We start from the raw sequence: 19620 nt of genomic DNA on the forward strand, positions 1-19620 counted from the left end.
CGTTGTGAAAGCCATCCATAATGCGCCTCATTTACGTGTTTGTCACCCTCGTGGCGGCCTCTCTGTCCTCAGCGTCGCCGTCGCTTCAGATGGAGCTCTCCCAGCCCAACAGCATGGCTGGTCATTTCCCGAATCTTGGTATGTCCCTATCTGCCGTCAGGAGTTGGTACCATTGCTAACGATCTCCGCAAAACAGATGCCATGGGCGTGTGCCCACCCCCAAAGAAGTGCTACTACGCTGGCACGGCGCCTACATGCGACGATGGCTGCAAGAGGGGAGAGACCGACCCGCTGTATGCTTTCAAAGACTGGCTGTGGTAGCAAGTGCAAACAGGGCTGGAAGGTGCTGTGCTGCAAGGGAAAGTGCCCGGGTTGATAAATAGGAGAGAATTTCGGTGGATTATGATGGTAGTTGAGGTTGAGTCAGTTCCAGCTTCCTTACCTTCCTTACTTGATGCAGTCGATGCTATGTAGAGCTTAACGCATTTCTGTGTCATTCCTGGATGCTTCTGATGGTTGTCTCTCTGTATCCGTTAGTCACTAGATCATTTCCTGTCAAGGAATCTAGAACCGAATGGGTGTGTTCATCAGAGAATTGTACCTCCCGTAGAGAGGCGTACAGTTTCTACCTTTCTCCCCGTGGTATAGTATAGAAAGGCAGCCACAGGGAAATAGCAAGGCCAAGAGTGAATAGTCAAGGTACCTGTTCTAATCTACTGTATTAGTCCATAGAGGACAGCTAATTCAATGGAAGGATAAGCATGACAACATCTTTCATATGCGTTCTTGGTATAAATATTTCATCATGCTGCAAAGGTAGAGCGTGACGTGTTACACCTGCAGTAGGCCTCCTTGGAGTTTTAGCCATGGATGATCAAGTACGCGCAATTGTGATTGGTACTGGGTATGTCCTTTGAAGCCGCAGTCACGGACGAAATACGTTCAAGGATTTGATCAAGTCAGCTAATTACTACGACAGAACTGGATCCCGCAAGTTCGGATTTGCTGGAGATGTTTCTCCACACAATGTGATCCGTACAGACTTTCTAGAATGACTTTCCCTAAACACTGCGTTATTTCCGATTACGCACAAAAGGACGAAGTGCGCGCTGACTTTATGACCACAGCTTCTGTGATCGGTCGTACCAGGAATGATGATTCTTCCAGTGGAAGGTAGTCAATAATTCCAATGCCCAAGACACTGGTTTTAGTGCCAGCATGAGCGAATCTACACCCTTGACTCCAGGACCACATATTTCGGCGACGAGATGGTGATGAAAAAGGGTATTCTTTCTCTGGAGCGTCCAGTTCAACGCGGCGCCGTCACGGACTGGCATGACATGGAAGCCATCCGGAATTATATCCTTCACGATGAGCTCAAGGTTGCGCCGGAAGAGCATCCGGTTCTAATGACCGATGCCATACATAACCCACGGTGGGGCCGCGCAAACACGACTCAAATCCTTTTTGAGAAGTTCAAGGTCCCAGCAATGTATGTTCCAAACGAACAGGCCATGTGTCTATACGCCTCCGGTCGTAACAGCGGCGTTGTGCTGGATTCTGGCTACGGGCTGACACAAATCGTTCCGGTCTACGAGGGCTATACTCTTCCTTATGTTGCCTCCAAAGTTAAAGCCGTTGGCAGTGATATCACGAGCTACCTCGGGCAATCTCTAAGATATGACGAGACACACTGAATGGTATCAAAGAGGCGTGCTGTCGTGTTGCATTGGACCCCGATCGTGAGGCTGGGACTGAGAAACGAAGTTACGAGCTCCCCGATGGACCATATATCACCCTGGAGGATAAATATCTTGATGCGCCCGAGAACCTGTTTCAGCTCGAACGCTTCCTTGGCGTTAATCAAGCGGCCATCCAAGACGTTGTGATTGATGCGATTCAGAAAAGGACATGGGCCTTGATGCCTTAAGGCTGTAACTGGTTCAGTAGTCATCATCATGCCACGTGATCTGCACGAGTCTATCGGTCTGGCCCTTACATAATCCAGATGTGTTCCGATTAGTAATAGGAATGCCCGCTTTATCTGGTCGCCCCCGCATTCATATAACCACATCTCTTCCTCCCTTGATAAGAAGGCCTCCTTGTCTCTCCCTTTCAAATAGTCCCATGTCGGGAATATGTCAAGCATCCCCTGTGAATTTATGCTTCGTGAGTAGGAAGGCCACTTGCTGAGTATGGCTGAGTTTTTGTTATCGAGGCGACGGGCGGTCTCTCTACTCGCGTCACCCCGCCTTCCCCGCAGCTCCTATCATCGATACTCCAGACATCATGCTTCTGCACCGCGTCGCTCGTATGGGTCCGAGTCTGCAGTGACACAGTCTTCTGCTGCGCCTGAAGACAGTCTGTCTGAGAACTATAGTCAGGGTTTGACAACGCCCACGACTTCCCCCGAGAAAGACCCCGCACAACGATGGTCAGCCCTCAAGTCGGCAAAACCCTTCTCGGATTTCCTGACCGATACCTTTCATCGCCAGCATGATTACCTTCGAATTAGCGTCACGGAACGCTGTAACCTGCGATGTTTGTACTGCATGCCCGAAGAGGGAATCCAGCTGTCGCCATCCGCGCACCTCCTGACCTCCCCCGAGATCGTCTACCTCTCGTCGCTCTTCGTGTCCCAGGGTGTGACGAAGATTCGACTGACGGGCGGAGAGCCCACCGTGCGCAAAGATATCGTGCCGCTGATGCAGTCGATCGGGGAACTGCGCCGGAATGGGCTCCGGGAGCTATGTCTGACCACCAACGGAATCTCGTTGCACCGCAAGCTGGACCCCATGGTGGAGGCGGGCTTGACGGGGGTGAATCTGAGCTTAGATACGCTCGATCCCTTTCAGTTCCAAATCATGACGAGGCGGAGGGGGTTCGACGCCGTGATGAAGAGCATTGATCGGATCCTGGAGATGAACAAGGCGGGTGCCGGCATCAAGCTGAAGATCAACTGTGTTGTGATGCGCGGGCTCAATGATCGTGAGATCGTCCCGTTCGTGGAGATGGGACGCGACCGTCCCATCGAAGTGCGATTCATCGAGTACATGCCCTTCGACGGCAACAAGTGGAGCCAGGGCAAGATGTTCTCGTACCAGGAGATGCTGGCAGTCATCCGGGAGAAATATCCCAGCCTGGACAAAGTGCCCGACCACAAGAACGACACGAGTAAGACCTACCATGTCCCTGGGTTCCAGGGTCGGGTGGGGTTCATCACGAGCATGACCCACAATTTCTGCGGGACCTGTAACCGTCTGCGCATCACCGGCGATGGCAACCTCAAGGTGTGCCTGTTTGGCAACTCGGAGGTTTCCCTGCGGGATGTGATCCGCAAGCAAAACAATGGCGAGCCAATAGACGACGTCGCACTGCACGAGTTGGGCCTTCTTGAAGCGGCCGAAAAAGCGGCCGAAGTGCACGATCAAGGAGGAATGGTCAATCCGAGGGAGCGGGAACTGCTGGACATCATCGGTGCCGCGGTCAAACGCAAGAAGGCCAAGCATGCCGGCATGGGCCAACTCGAGAACATGAAGAACCGCCCTATGATTCTGATCGGTGGGTAGGCGGACTTCCTTTGCTTCAATGATTTTACGAGTGATGAACTTTTGCGCAGCATCTGGTGTCTATATATAGCTTCCTATGGCTTTTGGTGGCCGCTTCACTGTATATACAAGATTGCTATCATTTGAATCCACGCTGATCAAGGGAGTTTAGATAATGGACGTATGGTCAGGTCTCCACAGGCGAGTACACAGACAACCATCCCACTGCATTTGCTTTCCTCTGCCTTTCCTGCGGGTCAGATCCGGTTATATCACCAGAGGCGTAGCAGTTCTTCCGCCCGTCGGGGAACAGACACAACACCCAAGGACCGGCCATCGGCCTCGCTTCCAACGACGTCGGATCCCGACCTTCCTCATCTCACGCCGCAGCACCACGTACACATGACCAAGATCGGCCAGAAGCCCGTCACAGAACGGCAGGCCACGGCGTGTTGCGAGGTCCATTTCTCTAACCCCCGTCCGTGGGAGTTGCTGCGCGAAGGAGGCATCACGCGCAAGGGAGACGTGTTTAGTGTCGCACGCATCGCAGGCATCATGGCCGCGAAGAAGACGCCCGACATGATCCCGTTATGTCATCCCGGGATCGGCATCACCGGTGTCGAGGTGGATGTGCAGCTGGGGGAGCCCGCCTCGGCCGCGGGCGGTGACTCCATGGGCCACGGTGCCATGCAGGTGCGGGCAACTGTCAGCTGTCTCGGTCGCACGGGCGTCGAGATGGAAGCCATGACGGCGACTATGGGCGCCGCATTAACTGTGTACGACATGCTGAAGGCTGTGGACAAAGGGATGGTCATTGGTGGCGTTCAGTTGCTGGAGAAAAAGGGGGGGAAGAGTGGGCATTGGATCCGAGAAGATGAGGTGAAGGGGCACTTAGATGGACAGTGAAAGAGATCGCCTCCTAACCGTCTCCTACTACAAAGAAGACCATCCATGTCATCCAGTACCACTACTAGAACCCCCATGTGCAACCTTCGCGAGCCAATACAGGGACTCTCGGCACGGGCGGAAAGATTGGGATATCTGCCCCAGTCCAAGGACTTGAGGTGACCAGATGTATGCTCAATCTTGATGTTGTCGCTATGGATTGTTTGTATCTATTAATATCCTCGGGACGTCGGAGACTGTAGATTCTTGCCAGTTGTCCTACCCATAGGCACATACTCCGGATCATCGGTTGGTCCGCACCATCCACGTGACAGCCGAAGCCGCTGACATAAGCGGAGAAGGGGTCCGCGCACGTGCCGTTCAGGTCACGCGACCACACCGATCCTCTTCCCTTTTCGGACTGCCAAGATCTCCACTCCAGCTTTCTCTCTCTCCCTTTCGTCCATCACCACCACCAGTCTGCCCAGGCCTGTATGGGGCTATGCTGGGTCTTGGCTTGCATTCGAAGGGGGGTAAGTCGCCCGATGCGCGTTTGAATGATGGTGGAATCTGATGTGTCTGCATTCCAGGTCCAATGCCTTTCTCCCTGCTTCCACACGAGTCAGGATGATGCCACCCCGTAAGCAATCCACCGGATCAGTCGGCTGGTGGCGTCATGTCTTTTCCTGGACTGATTGGCGGACCCTTTTTTTGACGCTCAACTCAGTCAGTGCGGCCCGCCAGCGTGGCTAGGACCTGGTGGTTTTTTTTTTTCTTTTTTTTTCTTTTTTTTTCCCGTTCAGTCAGTGTGTTGGGAAGTACCAGACAAGGCTGAATGGAGGCATCGCGCCATGATTGGGCCACCCCCCGGGATGAGCCCCGGTTTTTTCGTACCCCTACCAGTCAATCATGCTTGTCGTCGCCATTCTGATGGTGGGTCTCTTTTCTCTGTTATCGACCTGGAAGTTTTGCCTCTGTGTGTCCTCTGTGCCTCTGTGGGGTTTGTTCGAGGGAAAGAGACGGAGGATTCTCTGATCGGCTTCGTCCTTTGTTCCTTTGTCTTTCTATCTATTGTTGAGTTGGTCTTCTGCCTGACGTTGCTTTCCCCATTCCGCATGATCCCCAGTTGACGTACCTTTTCGTCTTCTTTTCCGTCTGGTAAGGCTGCCTACCACGTCCCCTTCTTGGCCGTCGGTTTTGGATTCGACTCGACTCCACCCGACCCGCGACAGGACTTGACACCTTGCATGTGCTGTTATCCTAGTCTCTCCAAATCCCTCACTCCGTTCCCCTTTCCGTCCTGCGCTTCCATGCCCCATCGAGGGATTCGCAGGATTATAGCACTGTCCAAAATCTAATTTTTGTTTCCTTTTCCTTTTCTTTTTGTTTTCCAGAAGAAAAGTACCAACAGAAAGACACAGCAAAGAAGGGGGCCAAAAGGGAAAAAACACTCAAAGGGGGAAAATAGAAGGAAAAAAAAAAAAAATGCTGGGCAGCTTCCTCGGCTGGTTCTTCTACCTTTTTGATCCTCTAGCCAACCTAGCCGTCCCCCCGATTCAACCGCAGGCGCGCCTGCGACCGGAGAACAATGTCCCCGTCGCCGCGGAGGGACCATGGGAGGACATCATCACCGGCCACTACGGGGTGCCACCGTTAATCAGGATTCACGACCGCGACGGGATCGTCAAGTGGAAGTTCGAGCGTGACGACGTGCAGCAGGACCTGCCCAAAGAGATCCGCAACTGCCTGTACAGCAGCGCCAACGATGCGACGGAGCTCAAGTGGATTCGCAACGGCACGGCCGTCGCCGCCGTCTACTCGGCCCTCGCCCTCATCATCAACCACACGCCCGACAACCCGGAAACCGATAAGCTCATCACTTGGGCAATCTGCCGCGACAATGAATTCCTCTGGAATGCGCACACCCTCGAGCCCTTGCCTGGCGACCGCATGGCCATCGGTACCACCGGCCAGCGCTCCTGGGACGGTGTGCTCGTGTACAACACGAGTGAGGCCCTTCCCCTCGACCCCAGCCCGCCCATCCTCCAGAACGTCACCGGATTGCGCGCCATCCACGGCCTGATCTGGGACGAGGCCGGCAGCATGCTCTGGGCGGCCGGCACGGACTTGGCGGCCGACGGATCCGACCCCGAACCCGCACGCGGCACCATCCACGCCTACCCGTTCGACCAGGCCACGGGCCTCCTCCATACCGACGATGCCTATGTATACCGCCTCGACGAGCCCATTCGGCAGGACGTCGAGTGGGGCCCGGGTTATTCCTGGTGGACCGGCCTCCATGACCTGGTCCCCGTCCCCAACCAGCGCAAGTTCCTCGTTTCCGAGGATGCGGGCGTGCACGCCTTCGACATCCCGACCGGTCGTTTCACCGAACACAACGCCGCGGTCGTCGACAAGTACCTGCCAGGCTTCCACGTCACCACCAACGATCGCCACGGCGTGGGCGGCGACGGGGTCGTCCACGAGCTGCCCCTGGGCGACCTGAAGAGTTTCAGTGTCGCCCCCGACGGCAGCTTTATCTACGTACAGGCCCTCTGGCAGAAATACCGCGGCAACCACACCAGCATCGTCGAGAACGGCGTCTACCGCGCGATCAACGAGGGCCTCGAAATCTACCGGTCGCGGTGGTTTGGCGACATTGACGGCTGGCCCAAACCGCGCTAGTCCTGCTATATTGATCTCCCCCTCTCTCTGTGCATATATCCGCCGTTGCCTTTTTTTTTCTTGTTCTCATGATACTCCCATGTACACGCGCGTCCGTTGGGCGTTTGTCGTTTTATCTAATTCTTTTGTCCATGCAGGCCTCATGCCGGTCATGAGTCGCTTCAGCGGTCGTCCAGACGCAATTGGATCTTGCTGATAGAGGGCGAGCGACGACATCCGCTGGATCGATGGATGAGGGATGGAAGAGTGGAAGTTCCTTTCAGCTTCATCATCCGTATTATCTCCATTTCTTTTAACTCTTCCGTTCTATTCGCGTGGATAGCTTCCAGCGTCGGTTGTGTACCATAGCGTTAGACAGGGTCTTCTATATTTTCCCCTTACGATGTGCTTTTGTTCTACGTATTAGCCAGTAACGATTTATGTAAGGAGTAGACACATGATAAGAAACAGAAAAAAGGGGGAGGGGAGGTAAGACCAAGTACATGGAGCCGATGTCATGTTTCAAGGTCCGATCCGCGGTTGCACCACTGCAGCCACCCAGCCACGTGTTCCACCGTCTACGTCTTCATTGGTTTTCCGATATAAGGCTGCTCCAACAGATTTGGGATTATGATTCAGAGATTGTTAAATACTATGTACATGGTGGTATTATCGTGGTGTATGCACTCCGGTCCAGTCTCCGGTTCTCCTGCGGTATTCATGTAGGCTTAGAGGGGAGGGTGGGAAGACGGGAGGTTCGCGTCCGGTGACAACTGTGCGTTGTGCGTTGTGCGTATGAAGGAAGGGGAGGAGATATGTTAGAACTTGTCGCGAACGTGAAAAACAGGCTCATTCCTTGTCCTCGGCAGTGGGCACGGGCTCGGCCATGGGGTTGGCCTGAAATCCGTGCATGGGCTCGATCTTAGACTCGACCATAGACTCGAGCTCAAAATCAGACTCAGGCTCAAACCCAGACTCAGACTCGGACTGGCTCTTGGAATCGGTGTTGTTCTCGGCCTCAGATTCATTGTTGGACTCAGACTCGGCCCCGGATCCAGTCCCGTTCTTAGACCCAGCTCCAGATTCAGCCTTGTACTTGGCCTCCGCCTCCGGATTGTACTGGTACCGGCGCCAGTTCTCCGCCACCCACCACTTGGCGGTGTTTGCCGCGTCGCGCACCCAGTTCAGTGCGTCCTCGTCGTAATCCTCTTCAATCGTCTCGACCAGGTCCACCAGGCTGAGGCGCTGGACCGGATCCCGCTCGTCGGGGTCCCGATCCAGGTCCGAGAACCGCCACTCGACGTCGTCGACGAGCGGGATCACCAGCCGGAACTGAGGGCGCGCGGCAGACCGCACCGCCAGCCACGACCCGCCCGTGTTCATCACTGAGAACTGCCAGTGCTGGCGCGTGTCCTGCTCCGGGACCAGCGACCGGATCAGCGACTGCCCTTCGTACTGCCCACGCAGGTCGTGCGCCGCCCGCTTGGCCGCCGGTGGACCCACCGAGTCCGACTCGATCAGGAGGTCGAGGATGCTGGGGACGATCTGGTCACTGATCACCGGGGTCGAGATCTCCACGGGGGGCAGATGCGGGTGCGCCAGCACGATCGGCACCTGGAAGCTTCCGACGTGGGGGTTGTCGTAGGGGGTGACGCCGCCGTCGTTGGGCAGCGACAGCCCGTGGTCGCCCGCCAGGACCACCAGCGTCTCGTTGGCCACACCCTTCTCCTCGAGGATGTCCAGGATCTCGGCCAGCCAGTCGTCCGCGAATCCAATGGTGTTCAAGTACCGGTTCAGGTCGTTGTTTACCGGGCCATTCGTGCCTGTGAGCTCCTCGTACGTGTTGTTGGGCATCCGCCACGGATGGTGTGTGGTCCCCGTCAGGTGCGTGAGGAAGAGGCGCCGGTGGCCGCGCTCGGCATCGTCGATAGCTTCGCGGATGTACTCGCGCAGCGCCGTGTCGGGAAACCCATAGTAGTTGACCTCTTCGGGCCGGTGCGGGGACTTGGCCGCGGCGATCGTCTCCCTGGTCTGCTTCTCGCTGTACCCGAGGATCGGCGTCAGGAGGTCCTGTTTATCGTAGGTCTCAGTGACGGACTGCATCCAGGTCGAGTGCCAGGGCCAATGGGTGAAATCGTCCGTGTCCGGTGTGATATCAGGCTGCTGGCTGAGGGCGTTGAAGACCTGGGCGAGGCAGGGCTGGTAGATGTGATGCCGGTACTCGACGTTGAAGTCGGCCACGAGCGGTGTCACCCCACACAGGGTTCCCACCAGGCTCTTCAACGTGTACGTGCCGGTCGTGACAGCATTGCGCGCGCTGATGCCGCCGTAGGTGGTACGGCCGCCAAACCGCCCGTGGTCCCCGGGTCCAAAGCCGGTGGGGAAGCCGGTCAGAAACTCGGCCGTCCGGGTGAGGTTCGCGATGCGCGCCTCAACGTCCGGCGGGATGGTCTGGTCCTCGTACGTCTCCGCGATCCGATGGTACATGAATGAATCGTTCTGCAGCGGGAAGACATCGGCGCGGGTACTCTCGAGCTTAACCAACACGATGTGTTTGATCTGAAGGCGCCCGTCGTTCAGCACCTCCGAGATGGGCTCCAGGATAGGGTTCTGGAGATTCGGGATGTGGAGCGGGTCCGCGTCCGGTCGATAATGGAGCGTGTCCCTGTCGGAGGCGTTCCAGTCCGAGAAGCCTGGCAACGGGGCGTCCGGCAGCCAGTGCCAGGCGGGCGGGGGCTTCAGCGCCGACACGCCATTCAGATACTCATAATCCCCCTCGAGGCCGGTCGTGACCACGGGCGAGTCGTGGTGGCCGCCATCGTCAAAGGGGGACAGCGGGAGGGTGCCCGACAGGTAGCGGTACACCGGGTCCGACGGCCGGAGGGCACGGAGCAACAGGAACAGACCAAAGGCGCCCATGACGAGGACCCGGCGGCGCATCGAGTCGGTGGCAGGCTTTGGGGGCGCCGAGGACACGCCGGTTGGGGTTCCCAGCAGCTGATCGCTCTCCTCGTCGTCAGTTTTCTCACCGGCATCATCGTTGCAGTTGACCCGCTCGTAGACTTCGGGATCGGGGAGCGGGCTGGCGGAGGAGGCGGGGTGGGAGGAGCAGAGTCGCCGAAACGGGTCCATCGACGCCGGCCGGCGGGCCAGGAGCCAGCGGAATGGACTGGCCCAGATGTGCAGGAGACCTCCGGTTATGCGATGGATCGGTCGGGCGACAAACCCGGTGGCAATCAACAGAGCCCCTTCGGCGATGAGGAATCCGGTCAATCCCGTGAGGAGGGTCTTCATGGCTGCGGGATCGCCGTTGAAGGTACTGGCCTGTCGCCAGTGAATCTCGGCGCCGGTGGTGACGTAGAAGGAGGTGTTGGCGGAGGCCATGCCGGACATGATCAAGCTGAACGACGACAAATGTTAGGAGATGGACAGGGAAGAGTGAAGTGAATTTGGGGACGGCCCGTACCTAGCTGACGTGACGAGTAGTGCACAGAGCGCGGACAGCGGACGCCAACGGATCCTCTGGACGAAGATGCGGAAGAATAGAAGGATTATGACATCCTGGAAGAAAAAGGTGATGCTCCAGAGGATGACTTTGTGGACGGGTAGGGAGTGGATGTGGGCGTAAAGGTGGACGCATTTGGCGAGGAAGAGGGAGAGAAAGGCAAGGGTAAAGAAGTAACGACGGCCAACATCCCAGCACATATCGAAGGCCTCTGCCGGCGCAGTCGCCAGGCGGTCGACGAGTCTCCGGAGCCAGGGCACAACCTTGGAAACGTTCATAATGGCGAGACGGAGGGACCGCTCATGACATATGGGGAGTTTCAGTCAGAGGTGGACGATCAGTCGACAGAGAGAGGAAAAACGAAGCCGTCCCACGAGGAGGAATAACTGAATTGATGGATTGACGGAAATATCAGAGAGATCGTAATTGCAATTGAATGGGAATCTGTTGAAGAGCCCACGAGAGTAAGGAAATGAGAGAAGATCAAAGAAGGACAAGACGATGAGATTTCGACAGTGGAGGAAATAGAAACCGAAGAATAGGAAGAGACAAAGTGAGAAGAAGAAGAAGAAGAAGAGAAGAGAAGACAAGATGACGAGATGAGAAAAGAAAGATGAAGATGAAGATGAAGATGAAGAGAAGAGGAGAGAAGAGAAGACAAGATGAGGTTCAAGAAAAGAAGAAGAAAAAAGTGGACGGAGTATAACTCGTGAGTCAGCCAATTGTGTACACAGCATCGAATCCTCTCTTTCTCTGCTTCTTTCTCTCTGTCTCTCCTCTGTCTCTTCTCTTCTCCAGCGTCAAATCATGATCATTCCATCTTTATACTACGGTATCATCAATGACATGATCCACTGCTAGGACAGGACCCACTTCCTGCAACTTAGTCAATGACTTCTCCCCGGGTTCCTTTTCTCCACTCAGTCCTCTATGATTGGTGTCGCAGCTCCGATCGTGCTCCACTTCCAACACCTAGAGTATCCCCCTTCCAACCACCCCTGCTAGCGGTGGAATTGTCCCCTGGGATATCTGGTGGCTGATGGATGGATAGAGGGACGAATGGGTACAGTTTGGGGAGGAGACAGACAGTGAAACAAGGGTAATTAGGGTCCTGCGATCCAGGTCATGTCGGCTGCACCTCCTACCTGTCGGTTCCCGTTCCAATGAATCCCAAGACAAGTCTGGCGAGACGACGGCTGAACCCTTGAGGCGATGCTCCACGGGCGCAACTCAACCGTCGTGACTCCGTGTGGGAAATCTGGTTCAACGATCGGCGTTCCAGCTGGTCCCAACCGATCACCCATAAACCGCCCACGCGATAGAATCGACCAATCTCCGTCGAGCTCTCCCGACACCATACCACATCTAGGCATGGGTCTATCAGGATTGATTGTCGGCCAGTTCGGAGAGCAACAGTCACGAGGGTTTCAAAGCTATACGGTTGGTGTTCATCGAGGGGGTTCGGCCAAGCCCTCAGTGCTGGGAGGCGAGGCGGACCGGGTCGGGATGACTACGTTGGTGTTACGCATCTGCGACAGATGACAGATGTGGAGATTACGGCGGGCATCGAGGAGGCGTGGATTAGGGTCGAAAATCCAGCAGACCCGAGGAGAGACATTATTGGTGCCGGAGGCGAGGGGAGGAGAGATCGAGGGATTCGTCGATTCTCTCTGAGTGTACCGTCCAAAGTCCGTCCATCATGCAACGAGATCCCCTACCAACTCTCGTCGCTGTCGTAGGGGACCGATACCCGCATCCCTCGCTCGCTAGATGAGTCGTCAAATCCAATGTCCTCCTCCTCAGAATCCCCATGTCGGTACTTGTGGTACGCCGCCGTCGGGTCGTCTGCCTCGTCGTCCCACGACAACTCCTCGTCGGGGTAGTCATTGGCCGGGTTGTTCTCCGCTAGTGCGTGCGACAAGAGATTAGCCTATCATCTGGGGTTGAATGGCAGGTGGTATCGTTGGGCCTTACCGTTGGAATCCCCATCCTCGCTGTCCCACGCCTCGTCCTCGTCGTCCGTGGCGAAGGTCTCCCAGTACTCCTCGTCTTCCGGCGTGATCACGATCACCCCGATGTCCGGCCGCGTCGGGTCAATGTCTTTCCCACGACCCCGCTCGAGGTCGGCCACCGGGTCCGTCAGTCGCCTCTCGGCCAGCGGACGCCGGATGTACATGTCGTAGACGTAATCCTCGTCGCTCTCCTCGGCGTCCGGCCCAGGAGCACCGCGTTCGGGAGGGGCCGGACGATGCTGGTTCGGCGTGCGGGGAGGGTACTTCAGCGGCGGTTTGGGTAGTGCCACGGGGCTAGGCCCTGGGGAAGCCACCGGAGGTGGGGACTGTGTCGTCGTCGGGGCCGGAGCCGCCGTGTCCATCCCCCCGTCGAGCTCAAGCGCGATGCGCTCCAGTGCCACCGCCAACCGATCCGACTCGTTGTCCCAATCTCCCCGCTGCTGATTCCGTGCCCCCTGGTCGAGCGACTGCGAGATGTTCTGCTTCGCCGTGGCGATGGCCGTCTGCTGCTGTTCCCGCCACTGTCGCTCCGCCCGATTCACGACCGGTCGCTTGCGGGCACGCGACGCGCTCGGTCCCTGGGACGCCGTCCCCACCGACGGGGCCTTGACCTCCGGCTGGTCCGCCTGGGCCGCCGCATCGGCCACCCGCGATGCCTGCCGCGAGTGCGGTTCCCGCCGCAGCTTCTCCACTAGCACGGCCACGCCGCCTTCCCGACGTTTTTGCACACCGCCTCCCGTGCCGCGCAGGGGAGTGAACGCGCTGCTCGATCGGGAGATCTGGAAGCGGCGCACGGCTCGCGACGGCGTGACGGAGGGCGCGGGGCTGCCGCGCCCGCTGGATGTCGTGCTCTTGGTGTCGGGAGTATCGTGGGTGATCGGCGAGGAGCGGAGGGCCCGCTGAAGCTTTTCTTCTTGCTCCCGGCGCGCAGCCGCCAACCGCTTGGCGTCGCGGATCTCCGCGCCGGGGGATGTAGCTCTCACTAACGGGACACCGCCGCCACCACCACCACTACCGAGGGTCGGGAAATTCGAGGTACTGGCCGCCCGCGGGGTGCGGATGGGTCTCTGGGATGGTGCTGCGGGGACGGAGGGGTTGGGGGAGTGACCTGCTCGAAGATCACTCGCTTTGACCTGGACGCGCTGGAAGACGAAATCCGTGAAGCGACGTTTGGTTTGATGCATCTCTGACTGGATATCTGGTGGAGTGGGTTAGCCCAAGACATGCTGGGCCACGACGGTCCGATACTTACACAAAGTATCGGGAGGCTCTTCCTCGCGCCGCCGTTTGATACTGATCTGCTCTGGGGGGAGCGACATGGTGTCCGCAGAGGTAGCTGTCCGAGGGGTTCCCGTTGGATGTGCTGTGAGTACCAGCGCAAGACCGACAATTCGATTATTGATCAGTTGCAACAAAAACGGTCAGTGCGACAATGTTCAGGTAGAGTCCTCGGGTTGAACGAGACAAGACCGAAAGATGGATGCGCCGGCGAAGTGACGACGATGAAGCGTCGCCGTGATGCAAACCATGAAAACGATGCAAATGTGCAAACAGAACAAACTGCTCTCATTCAGGCTAAAGTAGCACGTGATGGTATATGGTCACGTGGGATATATTCAACACCTGCTCGCAACGCATGTTGATCGCACCGATGCAGTTCAAATCTATCCTGGTCGGGATGCTGAGCAATTGTGAATCTCGGTGGAGCGATATTGGTGCGACAGAGGGTCGTTGAGAAAAATTGACGCCGGGATGGTCGGACGCGCCAGGATCCGCTAATGCATATCACCAGGATCCGATGTCCCATCACAGTACGATCACAGACTGGCGTTGACAAATTGCCGGAATCCATCTTCCAGATTCAATGTGGGTTGGGACTGGTGTAGCATGGATGCTTGCTTTGAAATCACCTCAGCTCCCTCCACAGTCCCACCCTCCTCCGGAAAATCAATTCCGAAGGCCTATCTATATATACTCATCTAGGCACACCCACAGACATCCAACGCTTATCTATACTGCCAAATCAGCCATTTTTATCAGTTCTGGTCAGGCATGGAATTATCTCGTTCGAGTCCTTTCCATCAGGTCGAATTGGAGTCACCCCCGTCGTCCATGTTGCGGGACTATGCCAGTAATTCCGCCTTCACCCCGGCCACAGGCGCTCAAACCCCAGACCCACTCCTGGGCCAACACTTTGTCAAACATGAACGACTGAACTCAAGGGTTCTCCTGCATGCCAATACCGACGCAGTCGATAGTCCGGAGGAAGCGTATGAACTGGCACGACGCCACGCTGGGTCCACACGTGCCGAGGCCGCAGCCCTCGACGCGGCCGACGAAGCGGCCTCACCACCGCCGCGCGTAGCCCAGGGCGTCCCTCCCGAGCTACCCAACTTCTTCGCGGAGCTGGTTCTCATCGGAGTTTGCTCCGCGGGGCTGATGCTCTTTTCCTTCCTGCTCGGGGACGTCATGGCGCCGCAGGAGGAATTCCGCCGTGCACTGGGCATCCAGAATTCAGAGCTGCCCTGGCTGGTCGGTTCGTTCAATGTGGCCAACGGCATCTCCGTCGTTGTATCTGGATCCCTCTCTGATCTCATGCCTCCCAAGGCCCTCATGATTAGTGCGTTCGCGTGGCTTAGTGTGTGGAATGTCGTGGGGGCCTTCTCGTTGCACCCCTCGCGCGTCGTTCTCTTCTTCATCGTGCGTGCCATGCAGGGTCTCGCCATCGGCGTCCTGGTGTCTGGCAGTATGAGCATTCTGGGCCGCGTGTACAAGCCTGGGATCCGCAAGAACCGTGTATTTTCCGCCATGGCCGCCACGGCACCGTTCGGCTTCTCCCTGGGCGCCATCGAGGGCGGCCTGCTGCACAACCACCTGCCCTGGATCTTCGGCACCAACGCCATCATCACGGCCGTCTGCTGCGTCGCCGCCTACATCTCCATTCCTGCGCTACGCCCCGTCGCCGATGTCGCTGGCACGGAGGCCCCCTCGCTGCGCCAGTTCGACTACGCCGGCGCCGCGCTCGCCGTCGCCGGCTGCGTCTGCCTGCTCTTCGGCCTGACCCAAGGCTCCGTGACCTCGTGGACCCCCTACACCTGCGTCCTCACTGCACTCGGCGTGGTCTTCCTGGCGGGTCTGTTCGTCGTCGAGCGGTATGTCACCCGCCCGTTGATCCCCACGCGGCTCTGGCGCACGCCGGGCTTCACCCCGCTAATGGTGGCCTACTTCCTTGGGTTCGGGACCTTCTTCGGTGCCTGGCAGTTCTACGCCATCCAGTTCTGGATACGCATCCAGGGTGCGTCCCCGGTGACCGTAGCGCTGTACCACATTCCCAACGCCTTGTTCGGGGTGCTGGCCGCATGGATCGTCAGCCGCCTGCTCCACGTCGTGCCAGGACACTACATCTTCATCGCCTCGATGTTTGCGTTCACCCTGGGGCCGGCGTTCTTCCTGCCGCAGACGGCAAACACCATCTACTGGGCCCTGTCGTTCCCCGGCGTGGCGCTGGTGACCTTTGGGCCGGATCTCGCGTTCGCAGCAGCGTCCATCTTCATTACGAGCAACGTGGCGCGGTCGTACCAGGGCAGCGCGGGCAGCCTGCTCGTCACGAACCAGAACCTGTCGTCGGCTATACTGACCAGCGTGGCGGATGCGATCGGGACCCGCGTGGACAAGGGGACGAATGGCGAGGTGGGCCTGCGGGGGTTGCACGCCATCTGGTGGTTCGCGCTGGGATGTCAGTTGGCTGCCGCTGCGGTGACGTGTATCTGGGTGCGGATTCCCAAAGAGGAGGAGAAGGAGCATGTTACCTGAGGGTGACCTTTGAGACCCAAACCTTATCATCCCCGTAGAGTGGCCACCCGTCATCCTTCAGACTAGGGTACGTCGGCCATCATTACCCCGAGACAGCGGAGGCGGATGCGGGGAACGTGATACAAAAGCCGCTCCATCGAACCCCCATCCCCTCATTCATCAACTACTTCACACCCCACCAAGATGGCTCTGGAACATCCACCCCCTCAGGTCCGTCAGACCATCGACCGCCTGATCGACAACCTCGTCCACATTGAGGACAAGTCCGGGCAGTTCCTCCTGCACCTCCCAGACGGCCGCGTCATCGACACCAAGTCGTGGCACGGTTGGGAATGGACGCACGGGATCGGCCTCTACGGCCTGTGGAAATACTACGAGCTCACCGGCGACAAGGCCCTCCTGCGCATCATCGAAGACTGGTTCGCCGCGCGCTTCGCCGCGGGCGGCACGACCAAGAACATCAACACGATGGCGGTCTTCCTCACCCTTGCCTACGTCTACGAACACACCCGCAACCCCGTCTACCTCCCATGGCTGGACGCGTGGGCCGAATGGGCCATGCACGACCTCCCGCGCACGCGCCACGGCGGCATGCAGCACACGACGTACCTATCGGAAAATTCACAGCAGCTGTGGGACGACACCCTCATGATGACAGTGCTGCCGCTAGCCAAAATCGGCCTCGTGCTGGCCCGTCCGGCGTACATCGCCGAAGCGAAGCGCCAGTTCCTGCTGCACGTGCAGTACCTGTTTGACGTACGCTCGGGACTTTTTTTCCACGGGTGGACCTTCGCGGACGGGGGGCACCACTTTGCGCGCGCGCGCTGGGCCCGCGGAAACAGCTGGCTAACGATGGCGATCCCAGAGTTGGTGGAGCTGCTGGACCTGGCAGAGGGCGATCCGATCCGGGTACATCTTCTGGAGACTCTGGAAGCGCAATGCGCGGCGCTGGAGCAGCTGCAGGATGGGGCGACGGGGGCGTGGCACACGCTTCTGGACGTGGGGGACTCCTACGTGGAGATGTCAGCGACGGCGGGGTTCGCGTATGGGGTGCTGAAAGCCGTGCGCAAGCGGTACATCTCGGCGCGGTATGCCGCCGTGGCAAGGCGGGCGATTGGGGCCGTGATGGACAAGGTTGACGCGCAGGGGGAGCTGCAGATGACGAGTTTTGGGACGGCAATGGGCGATAGTTTGGAGTTTTATACGCGTATTCCGCTGACTGCGATGCCTTATGGGCAGGCGATGGCTATCATGGCGTTGGGGGAGTACTTACGGGGGAGTATATAATTCTATCTCGTCCAATCAATTACCATTCATGTTCTGTGTGTATAGTGGTGGAAGGAATCCACAGATATGCCAACTGGTCTATATATATAATCTAGCCGAAGCCACCTCAACAACCACTCTGACAACCAGAACCTATCATAGAGAAAGAGGGTGTAAAGATATCTTTTATTATATGCAGCCTCAGAGATAACGCAAAAAAAATATATATATATAAAATAAAATAAAATCCAAAGAAGGATGGGGGAATGAAAAGAATCAGAGCAAAAGATCCCACATGGACGAACACCACCAGGTACAAGAATAAAATCTATAATTGGAACCTAAGATACGACCATCATCAGGACAGCCCTCATGAGAAGACAAAGGTCAGATGCATCCGGACTGTCAGAGTTCACATTCTTCATGTGGTGTGATGCGTAGGTTGGAATGCGAGGCCGATGGTACCTCACGCCTCGACGTAGGGCTTTGAGTGTAAATGTAACATGACTGGCGTACTCTTTGTCCTTTGGAATGAACAATAATTCTAGGTTAAGGAAACCATGGTCTACGTAGTCGATCTACATCTTACATTCCTTTTTAAGCCCCATCATGGTCCCCGATCATCCTCCCATTTTCATGACCGCGAGATGGGTCGACATTCCATTCCGGTCATCGACCGCATCGCCGCCTGCAGCGTCATCTTCACGGCTGCTGTGACGGCCCCCACCAAGCGATGACAGTACGCGTGGACATCCACCCTCAGGTGTCTTGGCTAAGCGTGAAGAAATGGAAAAGAAGAAGCCCCACGATAGGTGACGCTGGGTGGGGAGGTCACCAGATCCAGCCGGTTGAATATATCCGCATGCATCGATGAAGGAGAATGTATAAGATATAGACTCTCCTCGACCATTCCGGTCGATCTCGTCAACCTAATCTCTATTCCTCATATTGATCGAGTTCATCTCTGACGGAAATGAAATTCCTCCTCCTCACCACCGCCTACCTGCTCAGCAGCACCACGCTGGCCGCCCCCGGCTCCAGGCTTGCAGAGCGCCTCCACCGACGGTCCCTCTTGCGGCAAACACACGCACTAGACCCTAGTCCAAACGCCACGCAAGAAGACGACGGCGACGGGGGACAGTTCCGCAAGGCGGGTGCCAATGTCGCCTACAGCAATAACTGGGCGGGCGCCGTGCGCGAGAAGCCCCCACCCGAGGGCCCCTACACGGCTGTCACAGCGACGTTTGCCGTCCCCGCGCCGACGGCCGTCAGCGGGCAAGAGACCGAGGCTGGCTCCGCGTGGGTGGGCATCGACGGCGACACGTACAGCGCGGCGATCTTGCAGACGGGGGTAGACTTTTACGACGAGGGCGGCAAGACGCGCAACAATGCCTGGTTCGAGTGGTACCCGGAACACGCGGTGGACTTTGAGGAGTTAACTGTCAACACGGGCGATGTGATCGTTGCCATCGTGGAGTCGTTCTCGCCGTATCGCGGCTTGGCTGTGATTGAGAATCGGTCGACGGGCAAGAAGGTCAGTCGGGTGGTGAGTGCGCCCAATGCGCAGGCGACGCTGAAGGGCGAGAACGCCGACTGGGTCGTCGAGGATTTCCAGGCGGGTGAGTCGATGGTTGCGTTGGCCGACTTCAGCGAGGTTGTCTTCTGGGGTGTCGAGGCCAGGGCGGGTGGACGGCGGTTTAATGCGGATGGCGCGACGGTGATCGAGTTGCAGCAGGGGGATAAGATCTTGACGGAGGTTACGGCGCAGGGGGACCTGGTGTCGGTGAAGTATAAGTCATTCTGATCAGGGGTATCATGTATCTTCTTGGTGTCTTTGGTGTCTTTGGTGTATACGATGGAGAGCTCGGGCTGCATTACCCCGAGCCCCGCTTGATATGCGGGGTATTTTATATTTTATATCTTCTTA

General features: G+C 57.3%; 8 protein-coding genes across 8 annotated transcripts; 6 read left to right on the forward strand and 2 right to left on the reverse strand.

The window, feature by feature from the left end:
- The first annotated feature begins 1212 nt into the window (after nucleotides 1-1212).
- Nucleotides 1213-1991, forward strand: BDW47DRAFT_109366 (actin family). Its single transcript, XM_024813450.1, has one exon. The coding sequence runs from the start codon at nucleotides 1269-1271 to the stop codon at nucleotides 1695-1697; it is 429 nt and encodes a 142-aa protein (XP_024670055.1). The 5' UTR covers nucleotides 1213-1268; the 3' UTR covers nucleotides 1698-1991.
- A 56-nt stretch (nucleotides 1992-2047) lies between these two features.
- BDW47DRAFT_109368 (molybdenum cofactor biosynthesis prote) lies at nucleotides 2048-4613 on the forward strand. The gene is made up of 2 exons (XM_024813451.1): nucleotides 2048-3561; nucleotides 3721-4613. Exons 1-2 carry the CDS (start codon nucleotides 2196-2198, stop codon nucleotides 4452-4454), a joined length of 2100 nt encoding a protein of 699 aa, XP_024670056.1. The 5' UTR covers nucleotides 2048-2195; the 3' UTR covers nucleotides 4455-4613.
- A 650-nt stretch (nucleotides 4614-5263) lies between these two features.
- BDW47DRAFT_109369 (uncharacterized protein) lies at nucleotides 5264-7486 on the forward strand. Its single transcript, XM_024813452.1, has one exon. The coding sequence runs from the start codon at nucleotides 5919-5921 to the stop codon at nucleotides 7116-7118; it is 1200 nt and encodes a 399-aa protein (XP_024670057.1). The 5' UTR covers nucleotides 5264-5918; the 3' UTR covers nucleotides 7119-7486.
- A 329-nt stretch (nucleotides 7487-7815) lies between these two features.
- BDW47DRAFT_119067 (alkaline phosphatase-like protein) lies at nucleotides 7816-10880 on the reverse strand (the record flags this gene model as incomplete). The annotated part of the gene is made up of 3 exons (XM_024815292.1): nucleotides 7816-7870; nucleotides 8038-10497; nucleotides 10564-10880. 3 exons carry the CDS (start codon nucleotides 10878-10880, stop codon nucleotides 7816-7818), a joined length of 2832 nt encoding a protein of 943 aa, XP_024670058.1.
- Nucleotides 10881-12340: 1460 nt separating this feature from the next.
- On the reverse strand, nucleotides 12341-14079 carry BDW47DRAFT_132990 (Iwr1 domain-containing protein). The gene is made up of 2 exons (XM_024817713.1): nucleotides 13867-14079; nucleotides 12341-13812 (listed from the first exon to the last, which is right to left on the reverse strand). Exons 1-2 carry the CDS (start codon nucleotides 13931-13933, stop codon nucleotides 12536-12538), a joined length of 1344 nt encoding a protein of 447 aa, XP_024670059.1. The 5' UTR covers nucleotides 13934-14079; the 3' UTR covers nucleotides 12341-12535.
- A 647-nt stretch (nucleotides 14080-14726) lies between these two features.
- BDW47DRAFT_119069 (efflux pump antibiotic resistance protein) lies at nucleotides 14727-16427 on the forward strand (the record flags this gene model as incomplete). Its single annotated transcript, XM_024815293.1, has 1 exon — nucleotides 14727-16427. One exon carries the CDS (start codon nucleotides 14727-14729, stop codon nucleotides 16425-16427), a length of 1701 nt encoding a protein of 566 aa, XP_024670060.1.
- On the forward strand, nucleotides 16355-17714 carry BDW47DRAFT_132996 (glycoside hydrolase family 88/105 protein; the record flags this gene model as incomplete). The annotated part of the gene is made up of 1 exon (XM_024817714.1): nucleotides 16355-17714. The coding sequence occupies exon 1, from the start codon at nucleotides 16611-16613 to the stop codon at nucleotides 17712-17714; it is 1104 nt and encodes a 367-aa protein (XP_024670061.1). The 5' UTR covers nucleotides 16355-16610.
- A 661-nt stretch (nucleotides 17715-18375) lies between these two features.
- On the forward strand, nucleotides 18376-19593 carry BDW47DRAFT_54739 (A4/G1 family peptidase). The gene has a single exon (XM_024819285.1). The coding sequence runs from the start codon at nucleotides 18667-18669 to the stop codon at nucleotides 19495-19497; it is 831 nt and encodes a 276-aa protein (XP_024670062.1). The 5' UTR covers nucleotides 18376-18666; the 3' UTR covers nucleotides 19498-19593.
- The last annotated feature ends 27 nt before the right edge of the window (nucleotides 19594-19620 follow it).

Source organism: Aspergillus candidus (assembly GCF_002847045.1).
Source record: "Aspergillus candidus strain CBS 102.13 unplaced genomic scaffold BDW47scaffold_39, whole genome shotgun sequence".
NCBI classification, from domain to species: Eukaryota; Fungi; Ascomycota; class Eurotiomycetes; order Eurotiales; family Aspergillaceae; genus Aspergillus; species Aspergillus candidus.